This window comes from Hippocampus bargibanti, linkage group LG08 (assembly GCF_051943395.1).
Source record: "Hippocampus bargibanti isolate YZ-2025 linkage group LG08, ASM5194339v1, whole genome shotgun sequence".
In the NCBI taxonomy this organism is placed as follows: Eukaryota; Metazoa; Chordata; class Actinopteri; order Syngnathiformes; family Syngnathidae; genus Hippocampus; species Hippocampus bargibanti.
Genome location: NC_142741.1, coordinates 15,497,075 through 15,516,912, shown reverse-complemented (window position 1 = coordinate 15,516,912; position 19,838 = coordinate 15,497,075). Strand labels below are relative to the sequence as shown.

At 40.8% G+C, this 19,838-nt stretch overlaps 1 protein-coding gene across 2 annotated transcripts in view; it reads right to left on the bottom strand.

Moving 5' to 3' along the window:
* Positions 1 to 10,068: 10,068 nt before the first annotated feature.
* akap11 (A-kinase anchoring protein 11) overlaps positions 10,069 to 19,838 on the bottom strand; it is a 29,898-nt gene continuing 20,128 nt past the window's right edge. For both annotated transcript variants that reach the window (XM_089002163.1, XM_089002164.1), the window contains exons 10-12: positions 18,279 to 18,325; positions 16,673 to 16,872; positions 10,069 to 12,981 (exon numbers count right to left, since the gene is read on the bottom strand). In XM_089002163.1, coding sequence (XP_088858289.1) covers positions 12,796 to 12,981; positions 16,673 to 16,872; positions 18,279 to 18,325 — 433 coding nt within the window. In that variant the 3' untranslated portion in view covers positions 10,069 to 12,795. The remainder of the gene's footprint in view (positions 12,982 to 16,672; positions 16,873 to 18,278; positions 18,326 to 19,838) is intronic.

Here is a 19,838-nt window from a genome sequence, read left to right as displayed (position 1 = left end):
ATAACTTAGCATTGTAATCATGGGTTGCAGAAATCCCAAAGGCAAAACCAAAACTGAGTGATTAATGTCCTGTAGTCAAGTAAAAAAGATATGTAATCCAGCATTTTTAGGTCACTGCAATACAGTCCATGCAATTTGGTACCATGTAATTTTCTTCCGGCCCCCAAATTCCACTTTGTCAAAAAATTTCACCAAACAACCGGCGATTCATGTTTAGAATTTCAGCAACGAGCCTAATCATCTTAAATAATGCACAATCCCAGATGTTTGATGTTGTCAGGAAAGGCATTTTACAATGAGACAATTAACATACATTACATGATCGTAATTTCGACATCTGTACCCTCAGTTTACTATGTCAATAAGCGACAAAAAAATAAGACACAAAGAAAAAAACGTCTCAATGCTACTGTAAAAAAAAGATTCTTTAGAATACCACAATCTCTAAAACTGATTGTTTACATAAAGAAGCCCAAACATGACGGTTGACATGCCATGAGACATTTATATTATTTTGCAGTGCTTGATCGCTAACATAAGTGTGGTAGCTTGTAATGCTAATGTGTAGGGCAAACGACCCGTGCAGTACTTGCCAGATCTTGCCACTGATCGCTGACATTGCAGAAACTTTCTGTCAAGATTTCACCATGCACTTCAATTGTCAGAAAAAAATGAGTAAATGTATTTTGAGTATTACCTGCTACTTGGAGTAAACAGTCAAGTAGCACTGCCCACCACTGACGACTGCCAGCAACGGGCATTCGTGGTTACATGATCAATGGCCTTTGCAATCGACCTTGGAAAATACAAACCATAAAAGATAATGGTGTTGTGGTCAAAGGAAAGATTTTAACTGGACTGTTTCAAAGCAGGAGGGTTACTGATTTTTACAGGGTAAATCTGTCAGAGCTTACTTGTTTCCGACCAATTTTCTCCTCCCATTTTTCAAACAAAAGATGCAATGTTATCACAGAACGTTCCTCAATTCTAATGAATGATTAAAACATTTTTGCTACACAAGATGAATATTTCCCATCTTAATTTCACTCTCGAGATGAAATCTATCAGGGTGGCGGGAAGCTGAGTTTGATCCCAGCTGACTTTGGGCGGGAGCGGCAGATGTTTCAAAACACGCTTGAAGAAACAGACCCTGGAATCCCCCGCACAAAAAAAGTGTGGGGACGGACTGGAGTGAGTTGGAATGACGAGTGCAAGCATTATTTTCGGTCGGTGGACCTCCAAGAGGAGAAAGAAGATTCCGGCCATCAAGTATCAAGTGCTGGAAGTGAGTCAATTTCCAGGGACAGTTGTTCCAAATGGAGTCACTGACGGTGCACACGCCGGTAGCATAGGGTTGGTTCCCATTCAGTGACGGTGTGAATGTGGATGTGAAGGTTCTTTCAAGCAATGTTAAAAATAGATGGATGGTTGTTTGTGTCTGTGTGCCCTGCGATTGGCTGGCAACCAAGTCAGGGTGTCCCCGGCCTAGTGCCCGCAGACAACTGGGATAGGCTCCAGTACCCCACGTGACCCTAATGAGGATTAAGCGGCCTGGAAAAATAGATGGAGGGATGTTCCAAATGAAAGCAAAAACCTTGTCAAGTCTCAATAATACACGTTCCAAATTCTGTGCGGTAACTGGGAGCACTTTGCTTGTGTTCTTCAGATGCTCCAAAATTGTGGGATCCACCCTCAAACACCCTCAAACTTTCATGGAGTCATACCCAGTGACATAACAGGAAAAGTTTATTTGATGTTTTTTTTCTTAACAACAATTTTCAGGTTTAATCATTTTGGATGGAAGCAAAACCATCATAGAATGCCACTCATATCCAAGAAGTTTGAGGTGAGTGCATCATGGCCTTGTGAGTTTAGTCTAAAATCAATTTTCGAATGGTGGATGCTGTAGATGTCAATACTTTTTAGGTTCAGTGCGGCATTATCAAGGGCATGGTATGACAAACAGTGACTAAGGCCGAATTAGTTGTCTGCAACACAGAATCACAAACAGGGTATTTAAAAAAAATCACTATAGGGTCGGTTAGAGAGTGCCCAATGGTAACCGCCACGAAAATCCACCCCTGGAGATTATTTTTCCTTAGGTACCAGTCCATTAAGGCTCAGTAGACACCCTCTAATGTGTGTATTAAAGCTGTACTGTAGGGAAAATTGTTTAGGATCATGCCTAGCAGTTTTTTTTTTCTTCTGTCTATTCCAGTTTCCTCTCAAATTCCCAATTCTTTATGCGCCTGGTACTTGACTGGCAACCAGTACATTGTGTACCTCACCTCTCATCCAAAGCTGGGCGGGATGGGCTCTAGCTTGTCCAAAATAAGGACAGAAATTGGATGGATAAAAGCATGACCCATATTTGTATGTCTGGTTCTGTCAATCACTGTGTACAATCACAACACCTTGGAAACTGACTTCAAGTGAAATAATAGGAAGGATCAAATCAGTGAAACAGAGAACTGTCTTTTCATAAAAACTAAGAATATTTCCATTGTTCAGGTTGCCAAGAATGATTGAATAACAGTCGAGAATTCAAACTCGGTTTCTTCTTTCCGAATGAACCATAGACGATTGAATGATTATAATATTGAATTAATAAAAGAGATTTTGATGTTCAAAACTTTTGTTTTTCTGCTTGTCTGAAGTCCTGATGATCCCCTTTTGAACCTCTCAGCCAGACAGCACCTCAAAAGAGGTTCAACCTTTTTGACATGGAGATGATCACTTGATAGCGGTATGTCATTTTTTTATTCATTTTTTTTTTAATTTGATGGTGCACTATGATAGCAATGTTATAAAATAATTGACACCAGATATCTTCAAACTTCCTGAGACTGCAGTCCACTATTAAAACAAGGCGGCTATTGATGCTGAATGAGATGAAACAAATGGTGCAAATGAGTCAGCGGCAGGTCACCCTCCCTCTGCCCTCACTCCTTCTCAGTCTCCCTTGGCTTCTCACCTATTAAGTGTGTGCTGATGAAAGTCGGAGCAAATGAACGAAAACAATGGAGAGTTTCTTCCAGGCGAGTTAAACAAAAGGCCCGGCCGGGATGATGTAGCCGGTTTTCCCCTCCAACACAAAGCCCGGCTCACAGGAATCATGGATTCCACGGACTTGACTCAACCGACACCCGCCTTCTCTACTTATCCCTCCACTCCCCCACCAGTGGACTCTCCCAACAACCCAGCCGTTTGTTGCTGTTGGGTGGGAAGTGATGTCAGCAGGGGATGCACCATGCCAGGACCCCGCCTATCTGATGTCACTTTGTGCATAGACGAGAAGACACAACACCGTGGGGCCTCTCTGGATTGCTGACTGTTGATTTTCTGACATGACTGACAGGCATCATAAACGTGTGTGTGCGTGCGTGTGCATGTGTGTGTGTGTGTGTGTGCATGCGTGTGAAATTAGCGCAATATCAAGATAACCTTATAGCCTGAGCAACATTCCAGTGGTTTCCAACTCAATGGATGAGAGCTTTCTGTGGTTTTGTGATTCCGACTGACGCAATGTCAGTAGTCGTAATCGTTACTGGTTAAACCACACCAACATTATTTTTCTCTGAGAATATCAAGGCTATGTATGCACTGATAACATAATGTGACCACATCTATTAGGGACCACAGGGCCATGCTAAGGACAAAGGAGGAGTTTGAGCGTGGATTAGAAATAAATTGTCACCTATTATGTTCCTCCATGACTAGACTGAAAAGACGTTCTCTCATGCCAAATTACATTTAATTGAAGATGTTTTAGTCCTCAAAAACTGTCACTTACAACTTGTGGAGCAATGTCAGAAAAATGCACAGGTTTATTTCCATCCACCGCTTACATATATAACTGCTTCAAACAACAAAGTGTATGCAAGAAAAGTGGCTAAGATTGCACGACTGTCTGTGTCTTATTTTAGGATCTGAGCACCAGAGCCATAGAGGCCCAGATATACCACACCGGACAAGTCCACTGGACAAAAAGTTGGTTGTGCAAAGAGGCACCTGAGACGATACAACACATAACTGCACGGTGTAAGATGCTTGAAGGGAAAGCTTACATGGAGCGCCATAACCAGGTGGCTGGAATAGTCTACTGAAACATCTGGGAAGAGTATGGACTGGAAACCCCAAGGCCAGAACGGGAAACACTTTCAAAAGTGGTGGAGAATGACGGAGCGAAAATCTGAGATACAAGTCTCAAGTGATGGAAACACCAGAAAGAAGGAACACGTGAAACTGCAGAAATTCCAAGGTTTCCGAGAGAAGATGCAGAGAGCCTGGAATGTAAAAGTGACTGTCGTAACACATCAATGCTGGTTTGACAACAAACAAAATATATATAAACCTACAAACGATGTTGTGGCCAAGACCCACTATGGAATGAAAACAAAAGGTAGCTGTGAATGAATTACAATCATTTTATTTTAAGTGTAAATATAGTTACTTTATTGAGAGTTGGAATTTGTCCAAGTCTTGTCACCAGTTGGTTTTGAACTGACAACGTTGGATATGACTCTGGAAATTGAAACCAAAAGAGATAACAATCTTTCCCCAAAGACAAACAAGAATCGGAAAAACAAGAAAAGATCATAATGATCTGAGAGCAAATAATCAGAAAACCAGATTATTGTTTTTGGTCTGTTTCCGTAAAGTAATAACTTTGGACAAAATATGACTCTTGGATAAAAGTGCATTAATGTAATTTCATTAGGTACATGGGAAAAAAAAAATAGAACAAATGAATGTGGAACACACAATGACGCCGCCTGGTCACTCCCAAAGAAAACCTCAACATCTTCAGCTCTGCTACCTCCAACTTTGCTTCCTGTCTTTTCTTCTGTGGCACTGTCTACAGTCCAAACATCATGGCTGGTCTTACCACTGTTTTATACACTTTTCCTTTCATCCTAGCTGAAACCCTTCTATCACACATCACACCTGACATTTTTCTCCAGCCGCTCCAGCGTGCCTGGACACACTTCTTCACCTCTTTTCCACACTCTCCATTGCTCTGGACAGTTGACCCCAAGTACTTAAAATCCTCCACCTTCTTCATCTCTTCTCCCTGGAGCATCACTCTTGCACTTGGATCCATCTCATTCACACACATATATTCCGTCTTGCTGCGACTGATCTTCATTCCTCTCCTTTTGTATGTGGCTGGTCTCACCACTGTTTTTTACACTTTTCCTTTCATCCTAGCTGAAACCCTCCTATCACACACGTGTTTCTGGATGCATTCAAAATATGAATATCGGGTCCATAAATCAAACAAAAGGGCTAAAGAACACTGACAAAAAGGACAAACCACACCCTCAACAATAATAATAATTCAAAACTATCAAAACAATGATAACGTTTTTGAAAGACAAATTGGGAGAGGATGAGAGGAAACCTCACGCCCTCTCAGACTCCCGCCATCACAAAAGTAACCTTCGTTGTCACCGATGGGAAGCCAACGGTTTCCCGCTGCAAAGTGTTTGGACAACAGCCTTGGAAGTTGAGCTCAGAGTGAGGGATCAAACGGCGATTTCCCACGGAAACGCAGGCCGCTATTTTGTTGACCCAGCTGTGCACCCTGGCGCCTTCCCAAGTGCAAAAACCTTTTCGCCAGATTGCAGCGTCATCCGATTCCCCGGCCAGTGTTCAGACGAAACCAACATTGCAAACTGTAGTCAGGTGTTGGGGAACCACCAATTCGCTTCCAATGTACCTCGCTAACTACGGCCCGCGGGTCACATATGGCCCGTTAAGCTTTTTAATCCGGCCCGCCGAATTTGTCGAAATTATAGTAAAAACAGTGTCTGAAACTCGTGACAAAAAGGTAGACAAAACGGCAGAAAACTCAGAAAAGTTAACTGCCCAGCTTTTCACAACATCAAACACGATAAGACCAGCAATCACAAAAAAAAACAAACGTGACAAAGTATTAAGCTTTTTATATTAATTAAAGCTGTACCTACGACTAATGTTACCTTGCTTAATTTACGGTAAATGTCCAAGGCTGCAGATTGCGCTGCAGTTGTCATTTGTCACAATGGTGCACAATGCAATGTTTGCATTGCTTGCGATGGGCCACGAAGCCCCTTTCATAACTCTCACGTACACTTTACAGTCACGGTTTGATATAAACTTACGTTTTGTAGCGTCACACATGTTGTTAGCTTCTTTTGAATCTTTCTTCTGGGCTGAGGTTCTGTGCATCTATTTTGGAAAATGAGATGCAAATGCACAACCTTAGAACGCTTGCGAAAGTCCGGAAGAAAGAAGCAGACTTCTGATTGGCTGCCGTGCCGAGTATGCAAATTTAAACTGCAGGTAGCCTATGTCTGTGGCGACGGTACACGTGTACTGTTTGTGCGTGAAGGCGAGGGCGTCCGTGGAGGGTTTGTAGAGGCGCGGTCTGGACAATCCATCCATGATTTTGCGGAATTTAACAGAAGTAGGTATTATTGAGCTTGAATATTTCGTTGTGTAATAATATGTTTTGAATGTTGAAAGTGATTCCATTTTTCAATAAATGTGGATTTCTTAACTTTGCCCCTTCGATTGAAACTTATTCAAAACACGCAATCTTGATAAATCGCAGTGAATATGTTATTTTAATCTATTTCCATTTCCTCCTCCCAGTATCTGCGAAATAGTCTGTAAATGCCATATCTTGCATATTCCTTGAGACAAATTTATTAATTGATCATGGATATTTTTCAAATTTGAAAGACAGTTAATAAATTGGGTATTAGTGTACTTACTGTGCTATGAGGTTTGTACACACTACGTTTAAAGGACAACCGGCACCATTTTTTTTTGTTTCCTACTGACATCAGAAAAACGTTTTATAGCATCTAAAATACCCAAAACACGCAGGCTGATATTTTTAGTCAAATGAAAAACATCAATAAAAATGACTTCAAAATGAATCCGGAACTGGCCAGTTTCAGAAGGTCCCACCCCCTTATTCGTGACGTCACGCCAAGATGTCTTGCCTTGCTCGAGAATCAAAACAATGGCTTCAGATTCGGAGAAGATGCGTTCTTGTTACTCATCCAGTTATGAATATGATTCAAATAGTTCTGAAGAGGAAAGCATAAATGTTTGCAATTGATTCAAGGAGTCCTCCCATTTCAATTCGAGCCGTCAATGACAGCAATGTAGCACCCAGAAAATGCAGAAGATGGCGCCCAAGCTCCGTTGGAAATGGGCTGATTTGTGTCAACTAGTATCAAATAGTAGTCTTGGTGCAACACACAACGATTCACCATCGCGTTATTTATGTGTTTTCCTTCTAATTTTGCCATCAACACGGATCAACACGAAGTTTTCAGACCAAACAAAGTACCGCAAAATGCATTGTGTGTCGCTTTCTCGGTCAGGGGCGGTCCAAACGTGACGTCACATGGGGATTGTCATCAACTCGAAAACAAGACTTCATGAATATTCAGCGCGAGTCTTAAAACGTAAAGTATAGCTATATGCTGTGGAATCTTTGTAAAATACGCTCAGTCGAAGTCATTTGAAGTGATTTTACAAATTATGGACATAACTTGTCCGGGGGCGTCGGTTGTCCTTTAATACTTTAGGTTTAGTATTTCCGGCCCAAACACTCCCTCCAAATGCTCCTGGCCCGGCCCGTCTGTCAAATTTTAGAACGCATTGCGGCCCGCGAGTCAAAAAGTTTGCCCACCCCTGCTCTAGATAGAGGATGCTAGAATTTTACAACATCAATTATACACAACACCATTGCTGGAAGTCTTTTTAAGTACCGTTTCTAGATGCATGTACAGTCGAAATTTAGCTGGCAATGTAGAAGTCGTAACATTGACTGAGAAGGTCCACATCTCTTAATTTTATTTCATCTTATTTTATTTTATGAATTGTTTCATATGGGCGGCCCGGTAGTCAAGTGGTTAGCACGGCGGCTTCACAGTGCAGAGGTCGCCGGTTTGCGTCCCGCTCCGGTCGCCCTGTGTGGAGTTTGCATGTTCTCCCCGGGCCCGCGTGGGTTTTCTCCGGGTCCTCCGGTTTCCTCCCACATTCCAAAAACATGCATGGCAGGCAGATTGAACACTCCAAATTGTCCCTAGGTGTGAGTGTGAGTGTAACCGTTGTACGTCTTTGTGTGCCCTGGGATTGGCTGGCAACCAATTCAGGGTGTCCCCTGCCTCGTCATTGGTGCTCGTATTAAACTGGTCAGTTTAAAAATTGACTTGAAGGTAAAGGATGGTGACTGTTGAGTACCACATTTACTGGAGGACTTACCCGATCTCAGACATCAATAACAGGGCTGCTCATTGAACATCAATGTACTAATAACTTCCTTGCTTCCATTTGTGCATGAGAACAAATCTGTAAAAACATATTGATAACAGCTCAATGTAACATGGTGCAACATTATGCTCACCCTCATTTAACACCCTCTTCTACTATTACAGTATTATTTATCTCATAATTTTTCTGATTTGATTTTCTTTGATAGCTTGACATATTCCCATTTTTGTTGTGTTACCGTCATGTATGTACAGTATATGAAGTAAATTATATAATATGAATTGGATTGCCTTGAATTTGTGTTTAACATTTTGTCAATAGCAAGGAGAGAGAGAAAGAGAGAGAGACACACATTCCTTGCTGCTGTATAATACCTTCCTGACAGGACTACATAAATTTCATTGATAGATCAGATGGCTGTTGGATTTGAAGTCCACGCATGTCATAAACTCTACGGTTCCAAAATGATTTGCAGGGATTCAATGCCAACTGTTTGACGGCAGTCTATTTTTAGTTTTCATTCACGCTACGAAGGGGCAATCGATTAACTTCCAATTAATTTACATGTTACATGTTCCTTTTCTCGATGAGACCAGTATGGAATGCCCAATAACATTTAAATCACATTTTGTGCAATGTTCGTACTAAAAATATTTTTTACTGTAGTATATTTCACTGTTTTTGAAGTGTTTTTAAATTGTGATTATAAGAATATATTAGGATGCACAACCTTAATATACAATACAGCTCACAAAATATAAATCGATTTTATTTTGATAGTGCATTTCACAACAGCTGCATCTGTAACAATAAAGCACCTTACATAAATCATACCAAAATTATAAAACAAAAAAAGAAAGTCAAAACAAAAAAACTAAACAAATAATGTGACACAACATAAAAGACAGTCATTCAATTTTCTGCACCCTCCTTGTTGTATGAAGCAGTTCTATATGAGAGGAAATGATCAAAGCATCCTTCTCACCAGTGGATCAAGGACGGCATGGTGGAATCTACTACAAACTAAATGAAATAGTATTCTAAATGATGAAAGCAAACATGAAGCTCTAGCATCCATTAATGAAACATCTTCTGTCCTATGTAAATTCGCTCCAATTCCAAGCAGCGACAGTTCCGCATATGCATCGGCGCTCTGCGCTGACGCTCCTTTTTTCTTATCGCTGACTCCTCAAGCCATGCATCCACCAGCTGCAGACTGGAGACACTTGGAGGACAAGCTGATTCCATCACACTGTAAGTCACATTACATTATTCCATCAGATATGTAACAGAGGCATGCATGGAATACTGTTTGATCTGGGATATAAAAAGGCCCTATTAATATCCACCATGTATCACATTACTGGTATGTCCTTTTCACTGAGATAATTTGTGGATTCGCTTGGACAGATGGTTAACTGATAAACGATATTTTTATCACCACTCCTCTCTATTGCAAATCCTTTGCCTGCCAATATTGCTACATTATTATTCTGGCAGCACAGGCGTTTAAATAAATGCATGGACAGGATCAGCCACTTGAGGTCCAGAGGATGTTGGGCCACCAATGAAGCATGCAAAACAGAAGTAGACTATGATGTCATCCACAGAAAATAAAGGCATTAGCGAGAAAATTAAGTTAAACAAAATATTGCATCCTGCATGTCCTGAGTTGGTTGAGCAAGTTGAGCAGGTTGTCACGCTGGCCACCATGCTGAAAAAAAATCTGGTTATCCCCCTACATGTTTCATATTTTGCATTCATTTTTAAAATTTCATTAAATGAGGAAAATGAGCCAAATGGGTTACCACATAAACACTTTATTGCCACACAGAGATTTTTTTCGGAAATAAAGTAGTGATGTCAGGCTTACAAATATGCATTCACTATTCAGCAATGTCATGTAGAGAATACTTCGCTGCACTCATATATATCTTTATTTGGTTGAACTTTACAAGTAAGCAGGAACCGATACTGAGTGTGAGTGAGGGTAAATGTGGGGCGGGGGCCAGGGGGCTGCTTTGAAAGCAACACTGTAATACAACAACGGCGAAAATTTTACAGGTGCACATCCAGCATCCAGCAAGCACAAAAACAAGCTGGAATGTGAAGGGAATGAGTTTGTACACATTGTCTCTTTTTGCAATTTTTACAAAGCTTTTAACTCACTCTCACTGCAAGATTAATTTGTAATACAAGTACTTCACACCCTCTTCTTTGTGAGCACAGAGTAACTTTTTTGCCCCTTGCTGCACTTTTTGACATATTTCTTGATGAATCAAACGTTAGATAGATAGCCAGACAGACGTTTTTGGTCAGCAGTCTATAGAGGCAACAACAGATGGCAAGGCGCTTTCAAAATAAAATCTAGAGCCATGCAGGTGAAGAAACAATAGAGGCAAAGCAAGGCTTTTATCAATTACAACACAGGTTTACAGAAGCATGTCTAGGCTGGTGGGGAGAAGCCTCTTGTGTACAAATTTGGGACAGCGATGTGTTGGTTAAATGATTTGGGACTCTCTAAAGTTTCACATTTTTAGAATTGCATGATGGGCTGTTATCAAACGCTAGTAGGGGGAATTATAAGGCTCACAACATAGCTCATTAAAACCGCATCCAAGTGGCTCCGCTGTCCATGTGCACACAGATGGAATCCATCGAGGAAGTTGTGGTCATTCATGTGTGGACTGACATCCATTCATCGTGAGTGTGCGGTTTAAAGATGCACGTTATTTGCATAAATAAACCTTCCACAGATGGATGACCAACACAGATGATGACTGGTCTTAACAAAAGCTGAGTTTGCCAACATTACAGCTACTAACATTGGCTTATGTTTGCTTATCGCTCTGAAAAAAACTACTTTTGTAATACTGATGCGCTTGGTAAACATAATTCACACCTGGGATGGGCATGATCAATAACACTTTAGTTGATCCCTAGAATTCAGTAACGTGTGTGAAACTGATTGCGTTTGGCATCAAATGAAGCTCAACATCTCAATTGTTGTTTGATGTTTAATGAAATTTTGTAACGTTGTTTGCGGTCAACAGAAATCTCAAGAAATTTGCTGTCTAAAGTGGTCTCCATGTATCAGGCATCAATCCTTATTTGGATGGCCATCTCTTGGCGTGTCAAGAAAGTTTAAATAAACCAAAAGACTTCCTTGTCGAAACCATGAAGAAGCTCACCGCTGGCATAGACTCCAGCCCGCCCGCAACTCGTGAGTTCAACGATAAGTCAGCAAGTTTACTTGCTTCCCAGTCAACTTGTTACCCATATCACGTGAAAAGGAAAAAAAACAAACAAACTGCAGTCTAGTGTCTTATTTTTCTTTTCATCTAAAAGAACCTCAACTGACATCTAAGGACTTAATTGCGGTCAATGGTCTAAAAAAGTTTAGATTGGGGAGCAATAAATAAAGACATGTCATCTCAAATTCAAAGGAGATACTATGATGTAAATAATGAATGAAGGGATGCCCATGCCTAATTCATGGATTTCCCATTACAATCCAAGGTAATACTGTAGTTGTAAAGCAAGCCGCCATTTTAAAATGAAGTAGCAAAACTATATTGGTGGGAAAAAACAATTATGATTCGTCACTCTGTTGTCCTGAGTTTGATCACACTGACAAAAGAGAGCATGTTTTCTGTTGAAGCTATCTGGTCAAAATAACAGAAATCGGCGTGTGGAGAGGGTAAACTTAACAGGGTAATGTTCCACTTTGGGAGGTTGTATTAGAGCCGTAAGTAAGGCATGACCAATTTAAGCACTGCTGGAATCAACCTGCAATGTTTACAAACCTACATTTCCTTCACGGTTGTGTTGAAAGCAGTTGCTTCTGCATGAAAGGCAGAATGGCTAATTGGCTCTGAGGCAATTTTTGTGGTACAGTATTCCTGTGTGAAAGAGGCTATCCGTAACCCTTTAAAATAAAGGGAAGGGGTTTTTTCCTCACATTTTTTATGATGCTTGAATGAGAGTGCAGAAAGTAACAATTGAAGACTTAGGGATAGAAATACTTTTTAGAGATGGCTTTTACTCTGATAATATAAGGGTGTGGTGTTCCTCTCGCATGTGGAAACACCAAGGTCGCCAAGGTGAGCTGTGAATGTGATGATTTCATGGCCCTGGCAGCCATGGGGATTTCTAAACAAACACACACAAACGCACATGCACATGCGCACACTCACACAGACAGACACACACACACACACATTGGAAGTTGCACATCGCCACACCAGGAACAAATGGGATGGGTTCGCTCCGCTTCCTTTTTCAGAAAATGTGAGGTGTGAGATAGTTTGTTAAACCAACATGTGCAAGGATTCTGGAACAATCAAACAGTGGCAAAATAATACATTATACAAGGCCTTCAATCAGCTGACGGCGCCCTCTGGGGGATCAGGACTGTTTTAACACTTCGCTCACTGTGTTTGTGTGTGTGTGTGCGCGCGTGTGTGCACGTGTGTGCGTGTGTGTGCATTGGGGGCTAGCAAGGTGGGGGCAAGAGGCTTAGGCATGCTCCAGCAGCCACTTGAAAAGGGGGACGTGGTGAGACTCTCTGCCCGACTGAGGTGTCTCCTCCCTGGGATGAGGCTGAGCGTGCGTCTGGCTCTCTTCACAGTAGCGTAACAAGCTGTGCATAAGGTCTCCCACCCTCCACTTCCTCTCATGCAGTCTTTGGACCACAGCCGGCAGCTGAAAACACACCAAAAATTTTAATTTACGAAGAGTGAAACACTGCCTGCATATGAAATCATAGCACTAGATTTTCAGATTGAAATGAATGAAATTTGTGAGAATTTAGTCCACTTGGTCACAGTCATTTCACATTCATTTTTGATAGATTGTGAAACAGCAAAAAAATGGAACCATTTTGCAGCATTATGTCAATAAGAAGCTTGTTTCACTTGTATTAGAGAAGATTTAAAAATGAGCATTTGTGACATCACCAAATGCATCATGCAATCAATGACTTCACAAAAAAAGATCAATGTCTCTAGAACTAGAGTCAAAAAATGGCCTGTGTTGTAAAGCAGAGGTCTCCACGGACCGATACCGGTCCGTGGGTCACTTGATGCCACGCAGAAAGAATAAATAATTTACGTTTTATTTATTATCTGAGTCTGAACTATGTTTTATTTTGAAAAATGAAAAGTCACCGCTTGCAGCGCATTTCCGTGACGAGGAATGGGTCGCAAAGCTCGCTTAGTTGTGCGACATATTCAACCTGCTCAATGAACTCAATCTGTCACTTCAGGGGAAAATGACAACTGTCTTCAAGTTGACTGATAAAGTAGCCGCATTTAAAGCCAAACTGGATTTGTGGGGACGGCGCGTGAATAGCAGTGTATTTGACATGTTTTAAACATTGGTGGGGTTTTTGGAAGAGACTGAGCCCGAGCCTTCATTCCCCCAGCTGATGCTGATACTTCCCAGCCACAAAAGACCCACGAACTGCCAAGGAATGGACCCGCAACCCATTTGTCAACAAACCAGGTGAATCCAGCATGCCTGTGCAAGAGGAAGAACAACTGCTGGAGTTCGCAAATGATGGTGGACTTAAAAGTATGTTTGAGACAACAACTCTGTCGGTGTTCTGCATTAAAGTGATGGCAGAATACCCAGAGATCGCCACACCAGCACTGAAAACCCTGTTGCCGTTTCCGACATCTTATTTGTGTATTAAGCGGGGTTTTCTGCAGTGACAGCAACCAAAATAAAACTACGGGTAGACTGGACATAAGCAAGACACTTCGGGTGTCATTGATCCCATTATCCCTAGTTGGGACCGTCTTGTTGCAGAGAAACAAGTTCAGAGGTCCCAGTGATTCAGTTGTAGTGAGTTGTATTTTTCCTGCGCTTTGTACTTGTTTTTGTGGTGTATCTTATTTTGAAGGCACGTTTAAACATTACCATGGTGACCATAGAGTGTTCAGGGGCAGAGACGATGTTACATAATGTTGTTGTTGGCGTGATGTTACCAGGACTCTGCTAATAAAGTTGTATAAAAATACACAATGGATTCACGTTTATTATTATATTTAAAAGAAAGAAAAAAACGGTCTCCATGCCTGTTGTATCATTTTATGTTGTTGTATTTATCCGCCGGTCCGTGAAAATATTGTCTGACATTAAACCGGTCCGTGGCGAAAAAAAGGTTGTTGACCACTGTTGTAAAGGATGATGGCAAATCACAGGTGGTGCCACCGTATTAAACACAAGTAAAGACAAAGGATGATTTGGGGACAGGGGGCATATACACGGGTATATATACAGTAATACCTTGGCTTACGAAGTTAATTGGTTCCCAGACAGAGTGTGTAAGGCGAAAAGTGTGTATTGCAAAAAATTATTTCCCATAGGAAACCATTAAAATGAGAATAATCCGTTCCCAGGTGCCCATAAAACATAATTTTCTACTTTCTAAGCCTTAAAACTACACAGAATATACTTTATTTTGTGTATAATAAATGTGCAATGTTATTATAATTAAAGAAATAAACTGTATACTGTATAATAAAGTCATTTTATTTACCTTTGTTATTGATAGAACGTTTTTATACACATCCGTAAACATCCTTTGTTATTTCATTTTTGGTTTAGTCTATATGGATGCATGTAGTTTATTAGATAACTTTGTGTATCTATAGGGTGCACTGTAGCATTCATTTTCAGTCTAATACCATGTAACGCCCTCCTCGTTGCGGATAGACCTGGTCGAGATGATGTAATCACTGCTGTATGATTAAACTAGATAAAAGGGGCGGCCCTTTCTCTCTTGGCTTTCCCACTTTGACCAGGCATGTCCTTCTATTGTTTACAAGAATAAAGTAGTCTTTTTCGTTCACCACTTTGGTCCCCGCTGGCGTTTCATCATAAAACTCCGTCGAGCCAGAACCAGGAAGAGATACATCATTTCTCTCTAACAGTGATGGTTCCTCAGCATTAAACACTTGATGAGGAATATAACCTTCTTTCACCATCTTGAGGAATGATCCCTTCTAGGTGCTTTCTCTGTGATAATTTTATCTAGTTCCTCATGAATTGTGTACTGTTTTAGATTTTTGCAAGTGTACAGATGGCTTGTGCGGGTTGTTTGTGGAGCCTGATTGATGGGATATTTTAACCTTGCAGTCTACACTCTGCCTTTGAACTATCAAAGTTCAAACTCTCTCACTGTCCTCTGCCTCTCTCTTTAATGTTTAAACCACCTCCCCTCACTGCTGCGTTCTTGACCAATCAGATGGCTTTATTCAATGACTCGGTGCGGAAAATAGAGGACAAAAAAAGTTGGCAGCCATTTTCTTTTTGGAGAACGGCTTCACTCTCTCTCTATCTGTAACCCCACGCCCCCTCACTGCTGCGTTCTTGACCAATCACGTGGCTTTAACTGAAGACTGGGGGCAGGGAATAGAGGAATAAAAGCAGTCGGCTGCTATTTTGTTGTTAGAAGAACGGGCTCATTCGCGAACGACACATCACTTATTTAAAATAGCAAATGTAGCTATCTCTCTTGTTTCTATTTATAATTGTATTTTATTTATTGCATTGTATTTGTGATTATATTTTATTTATTGGATATGCCTTTATTATATTATATATATATATTATATTATATTATAGTACCTATGCTTGTCTGTGACTGTAAAGTGTCCTTGAGAGCTTTGAAAGGCACTTAAAATGTAATGTATTATTATTATTATTATTATCACTCATTGAGGCAGCTCCGTGTGTAAAGTTCGTATGCCAAGGTAAAATTATAAATTTAACGTTCGTAAACGGAAAAATTCGTAAGCAAAGGGGTTCGTAAAACCGAGGTATCACTGTATTCTGTTTTTTATTCATCATACATTTTTGACTGGTGGGATGAGTACGAAAAATAAGATCAATGAAATGCATGCATTGCTACTTTCTTCTCAACCAAAGATCCAGGCTTTTGTTATAAACATTAACTTTGCATTTAATTTTAAGTCACTGTCCCATGAAAATCATGCATCTCCGGATTTTGTGGGGTTCCATTTGGAAAATGAAAAAAACAATACACTATTTTTTGTAGGAGATTTTTCATTTATTTTTTTAGTTATTTTTTTAGGTGTGTAGGTTGTCGTGGGGAAAAAAATAAGGCTGTGTGCCCTCATGTAGTGCACATGACAAATACGACTAAAGGACATGTCAACGATAACCTAAAATGGCAGCATAGGCTGACTCTTGTCTAATTAAACTAAATTTACTTCAACATAGTTCCTCGGCACCAAGACGGTGACAGAGATTGAGTTACCTCCCAATCCCCAAGAAAAATGTTACTTTGTCAGTCAATCATGCTTAATAGGTTGCCACAAAGGAAGTTAAAGCTGAGCGGTTAACAACCAAAATGCATATTTGTCACCTGTTGGAGCTCTTTGTCGGGACTAAGTTGGATCAGGGGGGCGCCGGCGATGGAGGCTGCCGCCCACTGCAGCAAACACCTCAACTGGGGATCGATTGTCAGTTGTTGCGAGCTCCGTCTGATTTCACGGATGTCCGAGTTCAGGATAATCAACAAAGTCCTGGAGGTCTGTACATGCGTTGCATTCACACACAGCGTTCCTGCAAAACATCATTCGTCTCAAATTAAGGAACGAGTACTATTCGGAATATCAAAGAAATGCAACAATAGAGCACAAAAGAAGGCAGACAGGAACTGATGATGCGGGCACCGTTGTGAACTGATCACATCCCAGTCTGTTAACTTTTTGTTATGAATCGCGTCCTCCTAGTGTGTCAACTGGGAAGAGGCATTTCCTCCCCGCCCACATACTCTATACAGCCAATTGTAAGCGAGCTCGGCACCTTCACCTCAGAGCGTCAACTGGGAAGAGGGATTTCCTCCGCGCCCACATACTCGACCCAGCCAATCGTAATCGAGCTCGGTGGATCGGGGCCTGAACTCGTTGGCAACACTTAAGCATAGGCTGGCGATGATTGGTCAGCCTGGGTGTCCGTCGCATAAACATCCAGCCCTTGAAACCACCAATGTGTCTGTCTGTGCGTGTAGCACAGTACGCAGCCAGTCGTAAGCAAGCTCGGATGGAAAAAGGCGTGCCATACAAAATCTAACATCCTGTCCAAACATTTTTCGACATACAGCACCCGTAATAAAATGTTCGTATGTACCGTAACGTTGTAACTCCAATGTTCGTAAGTTGGGGAGCGTTTGTACAATACAATACATCCTAGTTTATATAGCGCTTACACAACAGATGCAGCTGGAACAAAGCGCTTCACAAAATAGTCAACACGGAGCAAAATAATAAAAACAACACGAACATTAAAAACATGGACAGTGGTGCAAATTCTGCTCTTTTTGTACTCAAGAGAGTGCACATAGGCTCAGCATTTGAATGTTTATTTGAGAGACAGTCACGATTGGAGGAAATATTTTGTTCCACTCACCAACCATAAGAATTTATTACTTCTAGAATGAAACCACATTTGAGTATATTCAAATGTGGGAAATCATTGAGAGCTTTGAAGTTTTGCCCAAAAGTCAAGTTAATTTCACAGCACATAATGTTGGAGACGTTTTAAATGCATCATGACATTCTTCATAGGATGTTTTGCTAGGTTCTACATGGGTCTCAATTTAAACACTGAATTGGGCCTGTGAGATGAATAGGCCGCCTCCATTAATTTGTGGGGGCACATGGAGGTTGTAATAATACGGGAGTGTGAAGGGGAAGCGAGCGTAGATGATGAATGAACGTCAGTGTGGCTGACTCGTACTACGGGGGTGGTAAAATCCCCTGTTGCAGTATGACGCACTCAGACACCATGGCGGGTTGACGTGCGCAGCCTAGCTCAGAGTCAAAGGGGTTGTCAATGAGTGGCGAGCGGAGACTAGACTCAAAGTAGAAGGGCTTTGCCCAATCATTTATCTGTGGTGCTGAAATGTTACTATGACTAACAGTGACAATGAATGAGATGAATGTAAAAGGAAGTTTAAGAAAGCTTACCACTGGATTCCTCTTTGGCCTCTGTTTCTTTGTCCTCTGTATGCTCACTGGGGAGAAATGAGCATTTGTGACATCACCAAATACATCATGCAATCAATGACTTCACAAAAAAAGATCAATGTCTCTAGAACTAGAGTCAAAAAATTGAGAGATTTGTCCCGTTTTGATTCGGTGATGGTCGTGATTAAGAACAAGTGGTCTATTTCTCAATTCCGAAAATCCTTGAACTGCGGATTATGTCAGAGACAGATATTTTAAACCTGGTTGTGAGTCAACTGGTTTACGTGTCTGGTGGATTTTAAGTGTCATTAGGTGTTGTAAATTGGTAGCTTCCGGTGGAGCAGATACAAAAGTCATTGTGATATTTTTGTCACTTCTTTGTCCAAAATGACATTTTCTCATCATTGCACTTGGGTCACAACCAAAATTTCCAAACTCAGATGTTTTACGTCACAGTGATAGGACTATATTTCCCAAACACAGCTTTTTTTCCCTCACACACACCTGTGCAAAGACATGGCCACATTTACCAAACTCAGAGACTTCTTACTATGTGACCAAGCCTGTGCCAAACGCGGAGACAGGTTTTACTGAGCTCAAATTCAAGAATCAATGTACCAAAAAGAACAGTCGAAGAGGGTTTCATTGTTGGGATATGACTACAGTTGTGACAACTACCCAAGTGGTTTCAGTTACAAGAAGCAAATCAACTCGTTGGAAATCCCATTAGTCAGTTTCACCCCCCAAAAAAAATTCCAATAAGGAAAATAAGTGTTTTTTTACTTGGATAAACACACTGGAAGAATCCCTTTCAATTGAGTGTAAAAAATGAAGCTGTTTATGAATATTCTCTTTTTCCTGTTGCTTTTTGTTGCTCTTCTCTTTCCAAGTGTTAGTTTGACAACATTTATGCTGATTTTGCTTAGCCCACATATGGCGGTTACCGTTTTTAATTTACTTTATGTTACTTCCGGGTTCAGTGAACGCTGGTGTATGTGGCTGCCGATGCTCACCCGCAGAAAAAATATCCCGTGACTGTAGTGTCCTTGACAGTTTTGATTGAAAGGTGCTTAAAAATGAAATGTATGATTATTATTATTATTTTGTTATTATTAGTATTCTTATTATTATTATTATTGTTTTGTTGTTATTATTATTGTTATTATTATTTGGATTTGAAAGGAACGACATCAGACTATGGCATAACATTAGAACTTGCAGGGGAAAAAAAAGAAAAACACAAGTGATGGCCATTATGGGTGATTTGTAAAAAGAGAATGGAGTAGCCAAGTCTTCGTTGGGTGACAATGCAATCAAACTGTCAGTGAGTCTGTTGATAGTTTAAGAGAGCGCAAAGACATTGGATTACAATTGAGATATGACCAATCAGCCACGATGAAACTTGACGCAACAAATTAAACTGGATCAGAGGCGTAATTGGGCTGTACAAAAAAAAAGGTTTTCAGTAGGAAAAAAAAGTTTCACTTTGGACACTCACTAATAATGTACTTTTCTTGACAATAACTGTACAGATTACACCATCTGCTGCTGTACCGTTTC